This window comes from Euprymna scolopes, chromosome 10 (assembly GCF_053919585.1).
Source record: "Euprymna scolopes isolate OS-2025 chromosome 10, ASM5391958v1, whole genome shotgun sequence".
In the NCBI taxonomy this organism is placed as follows: domain Eukaryota; kingdom Metazoa; phylum Mollusca; class Cephalopoda; order Sepiida; family Sepiolidae; genus Euprymna; species Euprymna scolopes.
The window spans coordinates 119,118,351-119,131,646 of record NC_136491.1 but is presented as its reverse complement, the minus strand read 5'-3'; the positions used below and the strand labels follow the sequence as shown (position 1 = coordinate 119,131,646).

Genomic DNA, 13,296 nt, shown 5'->3' with positions numbered 1-13,296 from the left:
TGATCCATTCTTTGACCATGGCTATACCATTGAAATCTCGCACAAGTCTCATATTACATATTCATCATCTCCTTTTTCTCCATGCCACACATGTCCTCAACTTGCACTAACCAGGCTTCACTTACATCATCATTTGCCGTTTCATGAATGTGCATGCATGAATCTTTCTCATGACAGATTCCTTATGTCAATAAGTAGGTTTGAAAACACTTTTTAAAGATTGTGTCAAGCTGGCCTAATGGTTATACTTGACGTGACATCCAAGGATAATGCAACACCATCAACTTGGCCAGCCAATGGGATCTACTTATACAAACAGTGGATAAAAGGGATAGATGTCGGCATCTTGTATAAAGTGGGAGACTGTGTCTGAATAAAACCCCCGAATGCTTGGTGCGCTACAGATTTGGTAATGAAAAACTAGATGAAATAATATATCCTAAGACCATGTTGGTTGATCATGCCCCACGTTATGTGAAAGATATCAACCCCTGTCGCACATCTTCCACCTCAAGGAATGGTGATGAAAATAGCGTACCATTCGAGAATGACCCTGATTTTCTATTACTTCATAGAATAAGATCAGAAACTTTATCTTCGAAACCAGAAGAAACTATGAGAGAATCGGCAGGTAATGATATCAGTGATGATGAATGACGATCTCCTGATCTTATGCAGAAGCACCCATCAAAGGTGATCGGTTTTCCTGCCATATCAGAGGGAAGTGTAATAGAAGAAACTATTCACAAAAGCAGCAGCACACCTGTTTGGCATGTCAAGTGCAGGTATCACGGAAGAAAAAGTAAATTTGTTTGTAGCTGGATTTATTTTATGACATTCATTTGCATAAGAGGGATGAATTAGGGAGGACAGGCAGTTGAGTGTCTTGACAGCTGAGAAAAACATTGGGGCTGAAATTTGTTGGTGTGAATTGTGGCATGAGTGAAAAGGAGCTCTGCCAGTTTTCCTTTCAGGGTTTACACATAGATTTCTTTGTAAATTTTGTTTTCTAACAATATAAACCAATATATGGCAAAAATCACAAACTGGAAAGTTATGTGTTTTTGTTACCGACCTTATCAAGCACCTGTGTAAGGAATGGGGGTTGGGGTGGCGATTTTATTTTATATGTAGAAGATGACATCATCAAGTGGCAAAATTAAATCTATCGGAATGCATATCAGTTTATTTGAATAAATCAGTCATTTCAATCTTTTTGTTAAGAGTTGATAAAGAAAATTACTTCGCCCCTTCAAAATTTGAAAGAAATATGGAAACATTGAAACTGTTTCAGATAAAATCATTTATGGTTTTAAAAATTACAGCAAATCTTTATGTATGAAAGAGTGAAACTTTTGGGAGCTATTTTCATTCAATAACTTCATAAATAGAGATTAAAACATTACCATATTAAAATTTATTAGTTTTATAACATTTTAATCACCAAATGAAACCGTAATAACAAAATTTGACGAAACAAAACGAAATAAAAATGAAAGTATAAAAGGTGTACAGCTTGTGTTAAGCAAAGTTTCATTGACATTAAAAATAATATTTTTGTAATGTAAAAACATTTTTCAAGCTTTGTTTTTGCAATTCTGGAAATGTTTCTTTTTTCAGATTGGGAAGACTTTGGGTAACATCGGGTAGGTATAGCGAGTTTATTATTAAATTAGCTAATAATATACAGTTTATTATTAAATTAGCTAATAATATACAGTTTATTATTAAATTAGCTAATAATATACAGTTTCTAAGAAATATTAAAGTAACAGCTGATATCTTAAAAAAATGAGGTCATATTCTAAACACTTGCCATTTTTATTGATTCCAATACGTATTTTAAGGAACTGAATGAATCGCATCCTTTTTTAAAATCTTTTTTTTTTTTCTTCTTCAATTTTCTTATTTTGTTTTAACTGGTAATGGGGCATTTTATTGGATGCCAAGCGTTCACCTGCTATCTCATACGTTCCAACCAAGGGATCTTAAGATTCTAGCCATCTCTTTAAGCGCAATTGTTTGTATATCTTGCACTTGGTTCAGCAGGTATATTTGCCAGGTAGTTTTTTCCTAGTTTGAAGTGGTATGTGTGTGATTAATTGCCAAATGGATACAAATTTACTAGCATATTTTCTTTGACCTTTTGACTAGGAACAAACTGTAGTATCTGTTCTGATACTAAATTTCCATATTGTATTCTGACTTGTGAGAAACCCTAGCCCAAAACGGATGGCATACTGTTTGCCACAAACGAGTCATGATTACTAAATCTGCACATATTGAAGAATGTGATAGGAAATGTATTATTAGAAAAGACACAGCAATCAGCATCTCTGCTACAGAATCATCTTACAAGTGCCTCACATGCGAAAGATACTTTAGAACTTGGATCAGTCTAACAAGCCATCTCTGAATCCACAGAACAATTGCATACTCATGATTATTTTCACAAGCGATAGCCAAACATCATTGCATTCCATATTTTCTGCCTTCAGTGAAAAAGAAACACTTCCAGACCAAGGCACCCTTCTATTTTTGTCCCAATCCAGAGTGTCCCTTTTTGAAAAATATGGATTGTCCCCACATTAAAAACTAACTTTATGTCTAATTCTGTCATTGTGAGGAGGCAAGTAAATAGACATGTCTCATGTAACTTGAAACATTTTTTTTTTTTTTTAAATAAATTATGAGTATGATTGCAAAAAAATTACATTCCTTGAATTCATTTATAAATTATCTTTATGGATTAAAAACGTTTTATAATCAGCACTTAACGTACACACCCAAGGATGTGTCGCACCCTTGCGCTATTTTAATAATTCAGGAAACGGTAGCACTACAAAAAGAAAATTAGAGGTTACATAACTGAAGTTAGGTTAACCCGGAAGCACATATAAGGTAAATTAGGGTCTTCTCTGAAGATATCCCTACCACAAGAAGTTTTTTTTTCTCAATTTGTTCAGATAAGTTACTATTATGTAATCTAAAAATTTACTTTTTCTCGAATTTGGGTTATTTGTAGAATTTTATGCCCTCCTCCCCTTAGTTAAACCCTCTTTTCAGAGGAATAATGCAAGTTATCTGAAGAAGGACCATAAGGCTAGATTTGCCAAAATGTTGGAATGATGCTCCCTTCAATATCTCAGTCTAACTAAAAATAAGGTCATGATATCAACTCTATAAATTGAGTTGATTGAAAATTCTTAAATCATTGACTTCAATTATAAAATAATTTGTTGTTTATGGAAATAATTATAAAATAATTGTTTTAATTTAATTTATAAATTCACTTTTTTCTGCTTTTTATTTTCCTCTTTTTTCTTTATATTTTTCCCCTTTTCTTCCTCTTTTTTCCCTTTTCTTTTTCTTCCCCTTCGATTCCCTTTTTTTCTAACTTCACATTTCAAAGGTTGGCGATTATATAGGCCAAAACATTGAATACATAATGTGCATAGTAATATAAAAAAAAAAGTCTTTTTCTCTCTTATTTTCCCCCTCTGTCCTGCTCCAACCAAGTCTACCGACCTGCTCCACAAACCCCAAAACCTCAACAATCATAACAAATCTCCAAAAAAAAAAACACGAATAAACCTAGAACCCCATCCTCCAACGTACACCCCTACTACCAGGTCTCCTTCTCCAACATCAGGGGTCTACGTTCCAACCTTCCAGAGGTTGAAACACAATTACAGGAGGCGAAACCGGACATATTCTTTCTAAGTGAAACTGGCATAGGGCCAACCACTTCTAGACGAATTCATAATTAAAGATTACTCCAACTTAACCTCTAAATCTGACCCCCAGGATCGCAATGGGCATGGAATATGTGCCTACATCAAAAATGACTTTCCATGTGGTAGGGATATCTTCAGAGAAGACCCTAATTTACCTTATATGTGCTTCCGGGTTAACCTAGCTTACACCACTGCATTTATATTTGCCCTCTATCGCCCCCACAACAGTGGGGTTACTATTTTTAAGAGCATATCTGAGAAAATTGACCACATCCTGTCTGCTCATCCTTCGGCTAACATTCACATTTGTGGTGACTTCAATGTCCATAATGTGGAATGGCTGACCCACTCAAATAAAACCGAGGACGAGGGGAGGTTTTGTCATGATTTTTCCATTGCCTATGACCTCACTCAGATTGTTCACGAACCCACCCGTGTGCCCAATACACCCGGTCAATATGCAAGCCTTCTAGACCTTTTCCTCACAACTTCCCCTAAGCTGTGTTCATGTTCCGTTGTATCTCCTCTGGGATCCTCTAACAACTTTGTTGTAGCAGTTAAGATAAAAATGAAATGTAAGAAGTCTTCAGACGTACCTCTCCACCGTACTGTATATCGATACTCTATGGCTGACTGGGATAGCTTCCGTACATTCATATCTGACCTACCTCTGCATTCCATGTTTAAAAAGGATGTGTCCTCTATAGTATCAGACCTGACCGAATGGTTAATTGTAGGCATAGACCGATTCATACCATCCAAAAAATTCCAACAAAAACCTAACATCCAGCCATGGTTCTCCTCTTAATGTGCTCCTGCCATCGCGCACAGAAATCACTTTTTCCATAGCTTCCAACGTAATAGATGTACTGAGACTAAAGCTGCTTTCAGGACTGCCAGCAACCACTGTAAAACAGTAATAAAATAAGCAAGAGAGCTATATGCTCAGTCTGTTAAATCCAAAGTAGCTGATCAGCGGCTTGGTTCCCACCAGTTCTGGCAAATAACAAAAAGGATCTTTAGCAGAAGTGTGCGTTCTATCCCAGCTATCATCAATGGACCTGAGGTCATCTCGCCAGCATCAGACAAGGCCAGACTATTTGCAAAGAACTTTGCAGCTAATTATACCCTACGCGACAATGACCATCAACTATCTGTATTTCCTCCTATAACAGACAACACGCTATGCAACATAGAAATATCTGTGCGTGAGGTCGGCAAGCTAATCAAGAACCTTGATTCCAGTAAAGCAACTGGCCCTGACGGCATTCCAGTTATAGTGCTGAAAAAGCTCTAACCTGAACTTGCCCCCATACTTACAAAACTGTTTAAGCGTTGCCTTAAGGATAAGTGCTTTCCAACAGTCTGGAAACCTCATCAGTATGCCCTGTATTTAAGAATTCAGGTGAAAAGTCATCTCCCTCTCAGTACAGACCAATAAGTCTCCTGTGTGTCATGAGTAAGTTGTTGGAATCCATATTAAATAAAGAAGTAGTCAACCACCTCAACAGAAACAACCTGCTTAGTGATATGCAATATGGTTTCCGCTCTGCAAGATCTGCAGCAGATGTGCTAACAGTTATATCACATAGGATTAATGAATCTCTTGACAAAGGTTTCCTTTCCAGGGCAATTGCTCTTGACATATCAAAGGCCTTCAATAAGGTATGGCATAAGGGCCTACTTCACAAGATTTCCAGCTAGGGTTATTACTGGAAATGTTTTCTCAATCATTAAATCATTTCTCTCTGATAGGTTCATAAGAGTAGTGGTTGATGGGTAGAAATCAGAGGCCCACAGTATTAATGCTGGAATCTCCCAGGGGTCCATCCTGGACCCAACTCTCTTCCTGATCTACATCAATGATCTTCCAAAACACATACTTAAATCATTCGTTGACATCTATGCTGATGACACGACCATCTACAGTAACACATCAAAGGCCGTAAATGACAAAATTCTCTCTAATTCTCTCTCCTCTGATCTTGAGCACGTGGTACAATGAGGGAAGAGGTGGCTGGTCACTTTTAATGCATCCAAAACCAAGCTTCTATCTTTACATCATCAACGCTCTGATCCCCATCTGGCATCAATTGAAATGGATGACTCTCGTCTTGGGGAGGCTCCATGTTTTGACAAGCTTCTGGGTTTGACCTTTACTCCTGATCTGAAATGGAACACATACATCAAATCTGTTGCCAGGGACGCTGGGAAAATGGTGGGATCCTTCTACCACTCCAGAAGATATCTCACTACTGATGCAATTCTCTATCTGTATAAAAGCCAAGTACGTCCAAGGATGGAGTACTGCTGCCACATCTGGGCAGGAGCTGCTAAAAACAGCCTATCCTGCCTTGACAGAGTACAAAATAGACTTTGTGGTTTAGTGGGGGATGTCCTTTTCTCTTCCCTGCAACCTCTTTCCCACAGAAGAGACGTTGTGAGCCTGTCTGTTTTATCATTATTTCCATGGCAGGTGCTCGTCTGAGCTCCAACCCCCCCCCCACATGCCAATCGTTCACGAGAAACACCCGTCTGGTTGAAACTACTGTCAATAATTTTCCCCACTCTTTATCTGTGCCTAATTCCAAACGTAGATTCCATGAGCAAAGCTTCTTTCTTAGAACTGGCACGCCAGTGGAACTCTCTGCCGCTTGCCTGTTTCCCACCTGACTACAACTTGGACGTCTTCAAATTCAACATAAACAAACTCCTGACAAACCGCTCCCTTAAGAAACTCTATCAAAACCCCCAGTACTAATGATTACTACAATACTATCTCATTGATTACTGTACACGCAATAACCCTTATCCCTGAGTGGCCTTCGGGCCTTGATAAGTGGTAACCCCCATGTAAAATAAATAAACGAAATATAAAATTTTAGTTTTCACTTTCACAAAATGACCTCAAACTACATAAAATTAAAAAATATATATATATATTTCCTCCCTCAACACTAATCTTATCTGTTTTCTAATTTTCCTTGTACTGACTGTAAAGATAAACAAAATGTCCTGTTTACAGTGTTTTTTCTTACTTCCTGCTGTGAAGCATTTCAAGAGTTGTCTCCTCTTACCCTTACACTTATCACAGGACGACCACTACTAACTTGACTCATATTTCTTAGATGTCTACACACCTGATAACCACCTCTTATGTTCGATTTGACAAAATCAAACTATTAACTGTCCGTGATTTTTCTCTTTCTCTTCTCAAGGTGATTGACATTGGTGAAAATGTTATCGTACCAGATGACTTTACAGAGAAAGAGCTGCAAACGGGGATGTGGTGGCGCCACCTGGTGGCTGGTGGGGCTGCTGGAGCTGTGTCCCGAACATGCACTGCCCCCCTTGATCGCTTGAAAGTTCTTCAGCAGGTAAGCATTTTCTTTTTGTTTCTTTTTTAGCAGAACTTTGGATGTACTTCCAAGTATTTTCTGTTTCCCATTTACAGCTTGTGTGCATGTAAAACTTTTTACTCACAGTTTTAAGGGATGTAATTCTTTTGAAAATTTCTGGTCCGTTTTCTGTTTTAGCAGATGATTTTTCTTACAATTTTTATTTTTTTCAATCTCTTTCAATCATAATTTATATTTAAAAATGATAATATTTAGATGCTTGTGCAGTATAATTCAATTTCAAAAAATGCATTTCAAGTAAAAACATTATTACGAATTTAAATGTCATGCTGGAATTATGTAGCAGAAGTAGCAATAACTAAAATGAGGGGAAAAAGAGCTTACCTCGGGTACGTCTGTTGTGTCACCGGTTGGGGGGGAAAGAGAATTCCAAGATGGCGTCCGGGGTTTTTTATTAGCGTTTACCCCATGCAACTCTCGGAAAATCACGTTTCTTTCTCATGTGATTATGCAAATGGATAATTCCCGGCCACTATAAAAGCAGGAGGCTAGAGACGAGTCGGCAGTGTCCTGCAAATTGTGTGTGTGGGTGTTTCTGGCGATTGGAGTGTGTCTTCTTTTACCACGGTTATCACGGACAGGAATTCCCTCTCTTCTGGAGGTGGGCGATATTGACTATTTTGAAGTTGTACTGTTGCTGACAGAACATTTATTTTTTTTGCCTACTACATTTTTATTTCAAATTAGTAAAAATTCCAAAAATTATAAAGAAATGATTAAGTAGAATATCTGCTAGAACTATTTTTTTTACAACAAATCAATAAATATTTATAATTTCATGATTAATATAAGCCATGGAAAATTAAGTTAAAAACAAAACAAAATTAGCAGTCTCACATTTTGCTGATGGTATTTATCTTGAGGGATTGCTTTCAGACTCTATGATAGCCATCACTAACATCAGATATATATATATATACTTTTCTCTCTCCATCAGGGGCTGATCCTTCAAAGTCAATATTACCAACAAAACGAAAAAAAAAAAAAACAATGAAAACGCCTGTGAAAAAGGTGTCTTACACCACAATTCTAAAAAAAAAAAAAAAAAAAAAAAACGATTTTATTCATCTAATAAAAAATTATATAACATAATTTGGTTTTCTAAAATTTTAAATTTAATTTTTCTCAAAATTGTTTGTGCAAGAAGTATGAAATAATCTTGATGGATGAGAATTCTGATCTGGATAAATTATATTTCAATGATAACACTATTGAGATTGTTTTCTTACCTTTATGATACCATTGGAGCACAGGGTGGAGCAGGTACTAATGTGATTTCAAGAGTTAGGACTGGATGGATTAAGTTCAGCTTCTGCCTTGAGTGCAGGAGCAGGTTCTGTTCGGTATTCATTGTGTACTCAGCAGATTATTGATTTTCATCTTTACTTGTAAAGGATGTCACTAATATCGTAGTATTGGGACGATTAATGCAAATTGGGGATAATAAAAAAAAAAATCAGAACTTTTTAGGGTATTGGAATCGTAGAATTTTTTGCCCATTTTCCAATGCCAAAAAATATTCTTTTCATTGTGTTTATTTGTTATTTGGTTAAAACTTAATTTTCCATGGCTCATATTAATGATGAAATGATATTTATTGATTTTTAAACTACCAGTTAAATTAAAATGATCATCTCCATAAGTATTTCTACATTTAGGAAATTCTATGTACATATTTCATGTTTTTTATGGTAACTCTCCCCCCCAAAAACAACTCTACATTTCGAAATTTAAAAGAATCAGTTGGTAATTGTATTGGAATCAGGAATTTAGAACATAATCTTTAATTGTATCAGAACTGGGAAAACTATTGGAATCATCCCGTTAGTATATGTTAAATTTTATACTTTGTCCATTTATCATTTTGTCCAGAACAAATTCATTATCGATAGTTGATTAGAACATAGCAAAGCATTTTCTCCGCTAGCTGCAGAATAAGCACTAACATGATTGTCTGCCAAGCTTTGCCATCTTGAATTAAGATGTTTGTATTTTATGTTCATTCATTCATAGTCGTTGTCTATTAATCTTTTCTTTAGTTTACCTTTTGACCAGATTCCTTGCATTATGCTTTCAACGCATATTTTGAATAATCCCACACTGGAATGATTAATGTGTCGAAAAATTAAGATTTTATATTTGATGACGGAGAATATTTATGGGATACCGATGAGATTTTGTAACTGTGATCCTGTGATCTGTGAATAAAATGTTTGATGTGGTTTTGGAAAGTTCCTACTTTCTGACATAGTTTCATGGCAATTTATTAAGATAACACTGTATTTTTGTTGTTTATAATTTTCCAATAATCAGTGTTATCTTCCGAGATTAAGTATTAGTTTTTCTCGGAAGAAGTCTACCTGTTTGATATATCTGATCAGTTGGATTCTTTGTGTGACTATAATGTTTGATTTCTGCAGACTTTTTTTAAAGATGCTTTTCTTTTAATTAGGTATCACAAATCAGCCTAGATATAGATGTAGAGTTTAAAGTATGACAATGGATTAGTATAGTGAAATTCTTTTCCAATTTTCACGTATGAAATCTTTTTTTTTTTTTTTTAAGTTATTTTGATAAAAATTGGAATTAATCAACATTTTATTTATTCTTTTTATAAATGTTCGATTCCTTGTTTGTTAATATTTTTTCCAGGCTATTTCAAGTTTGAATTTTGTGTGTGTGTGTGTGTTTTTGAGCACATAAAGATAGCACCATGTTAAAGAAAAAAAAGACCACTAGTTAGTTAATATTGTGAACTTTGTGAGGAGCGTGCAATAAGTAATGCCCCTGACCCACTTCCAGTCTAGCTGAAATTTTGCATGTGCAATGATTTATATCTCTACGAGTTATGTGGCAAATTACAGCTCTGAACTAATTGTGGTTTGTTTTACAGGTGTTTTAACTGAGTCAGGTGTGAAATGAAGTCTGTTGAATGTCGAGCAGTGATCCGGTTTTTGTATTTGAAAGGACGCACACCACAGGAGACTTTTGATGAAATGAGAGAAACTTGTGGTGATAATGCCCCACATATGACCTTGTAAAACGCTGGCATCGTGAATTCAAACATGGCCGGAAGTCTGTGGAAACAGCTCCCAGACCTGGTCCCCCCCCCCCTTCTGCTATTGATGAGGCATCTGTCCAAGTTGAGGCTGCCATTTTGGAAGATCGGCACATTACTATTCACTAAATAGCCCAAGATGTCAAAATTAGTACAGGGTCTGTAGAAACTATCATTCATGACCATTTGCATATGCATAAGGTGTCTGCCAGATGGATTCCCAGGTTGCTCACACCATTCCAGAAGCGAGAACGCATTGAGCTCGAGGATGAATTTGATGTGCCAAGAAAATGAGTCAAAGTTTTTCAAAAGACTGATTACACAGGATCAAACCTGGGTCCATCACTATGATCTAGAGACCAAAGCCCAGTCAATGCAGTGGAAGCACTTGGATTCACCAGCCCTCCACTGGCAAGGTCATGCTCACAGTCTTCTGGGACCAGGACGGAGTAGTGATGACAGATTTCCTGGCAAAGGGTACCACAATTACAGGAGTCTATTATGCTTCACTTTTGAGGAAATTAAGGGAAGCTATCAAAATGAAGAGGCGGGGCAAGATCAGCAGAGACCCCCTCCTCCTGCAGGACAACGCTCATGCCCACAACTCGCATGTCGCCAGATCAGAAGCACGGGCATGTGGTTATGAAATCCTTCCCCATCCTCCCTACTCTCCTGACCTTGCACCCTCTGACTTTCACCTCTTCCCAGCCATGAAGTTGTTTTTGAAAGGAAAGCGTTTCCCAGATGATGCAGCCTTGATTTCTGAAGTCACATCGTGGTTGGAGGACCAACCTGGGGTGTTCTACAAAAACGGTTTCCAGAGCTGCATCAAACGATGAGAGAAATGCATAACTCTGGGTGGTTCCTATGTAGAGAAAGACTAATACCTGTGCCAAGTTTCGTTGCTCTACTGCTATGGGAAGTGTGTCAGGGGCATTATTTATTGCACACTCCTCGTAGTGTTTGGAGTTGGCTTTTGCAAAAAAAAAAAAAAATGTCCAAGTTGAAAACTTTAGTAAATTTTTTGTCTTTTTATTTATTAAATTTGTTTTTTATATCATCCAAATCTGACTTTTTATTATTCATTTACTATAAAAAAATAGTTGAGCTTAATCTCTAATGCAGTATGAATCATATTAAAAAAATTCAATGTGCTACCTGTTGAAATGAATCTTTTGTGAACTGTTAAATTGTGCTCCAGTGTCATGTTTGTAAATTTTTTTTCATTTTTTTTTTTTTTTTTTTTTTTTTTTCTCCAAATATTTAGACTGATTTGATCTAATAATTATTGCTTCCATTATGATTCATTTTCATTTTTCACAAGATGACATGATACATTTGTAAGGATTTTTCACTTGTTCAAAGTCTGCACTTTCAGTTATACATTGTGAAAATTGGCTTCTAGACCAATAGCATGCAAAACAACACATTTTCTAATTTCCAACAAACTTTGAACAGTTATAATGGGATGGCTAATTCAGCTACTGAAATAGATTTGGCATCCTTGTTTTATGTTTTGCAAAGTCCACGTGCTTATATTAAGAGTTTTAAATATCATGGAAATAAAATTTTAGCTTGGGATGCTTTAATTTGATGAACGTTATTTTGCATATGTGTCATATGAGGACATCTTTTCCTCTTAAAATATGAAGAAATTACAATTTTTTACACAAAAGAATATAATTGACCAAACTACTGATGAATAAATATAATGTATAACGTAAATATCCATTAATATAATTAAATATTATAATAAAATAATGAAATATAAAATATAATACAAAAATAAAAATTATTAATATATAAATTAAAATAGTATATAAGATAACATAAATAAAATTACTTTAATATTAGAAAGTGAAAATATCCTTATAAGCGTTTCTAGAGACTTTTAAAATATAATTGACAAAAGTATTCTTTTTTTGTTGGTTCCAGAAGGTTCTTGGAACCTTCTCCAGCATTTACTATAAATAGAAGTATATGTGTTTGTAAAACCAGTTATTAATACACCAAATAAAAGGGATGCAAAAATTGGAGGCGACTTTTTACTTAAAAATCAATTTAACTCTGGTCACAATCGAGAACTGAAATAATCCTTGGTCGTAAAAATAAGGAAACTGAACATCAAGCCAAACAAACCCCTGCAAACCATCCACAACAGACAACATATTGGTAAATATAGATTTTCCTGAATTTTGATATTGACCAAAGTAAAATATATCTGTGAAAGTTATTTTAGTATTTCTAACTTATAGTAGTAACTAGAACAAAAACCTTTTTATTATCTCCTTTAAATCATGTATTTTACGGTAAAATAGTCTTGTTACTTTTGTTTACAAATAAAATTTTTTTTTTTTGTAACTCCATTCTGTTTTTCTTTTCACTTTTTTTATTTTATTTAAATAATGTGTTGCTGTGAATACCTCTAGACACACAAGCACGTAACAATATGTGTGTCAAGAGTTACAGTTTGATAATTTTCCATTTCTAATCTATATTTTAAATACTCACCTAAATATGTCTCTTTCTGAAACAATTTAGAGCAGAGAATTGGACTGTCACATTATGATGAAGAGGACAGGGTGGGGTAAATAAAATCAACGATAAAGTTAACTTATGAAGGAAAGAAAAAAGCTAAACTTTAAAATCTGGGGCAAATCACACAACTTTAGAGGCTAGGAAAATGTTGGTATTTGTTGAAAACCCTCCTCACCCATGAAAAAAAAAAAAAGAAAAATCTGTATAATGTATGTATCAATGATTGAAAGAAGATACCATACACCAAAAATTATGTAAATCGGTCAAGTAATTCTATTTTTATAAAGAAAATTATTTTTAAGCAAATTTGAGCATTTCTGATCCCCTTGTTAAGAATGGCTTTCTAGAATATTGTAAGTTCGAATTATTTGAAGTTATCTCTCTTATTCCTTCAAACTGATTTTAAGATGGTGTTGTGATATCATCACTGTTCGTTTAGCCACAAAATTTGACGGTCCTGGATATGACCTTAAACTATATCTGATGGTGAGGCCCCAGTTTGCGAGCTTTGGGGAGCATGGAGCCACCCTTTGATTGCCATTGT

At 35.4% G+C, this 13,296-nt stretch overlaps 1 protein-coding gene across 1 annotated transcript in view; it reads left to right on the top strand.

Moving 5' to 3' along the window:
* Nucleotides 1–13,296, top strand: part of LOC145286242 (mitochondrial adenyl nucleotide antiporter SLC25A25-like) — a 169,692-nt gene that overhangs the window by 110,095 nt on the left and 46,301 nt on the right. Inside the window, exon 5 of the mRNA XM_080135064.1 lies at nt 6,956–7,114. Coding sequence (XP_079991190.1) covers nt 6,956–7,114 — 159 coding nt within the window. The remainder of the gene's footprint in view (nt 1–6,955; nt 7,115–13,296) is intronic.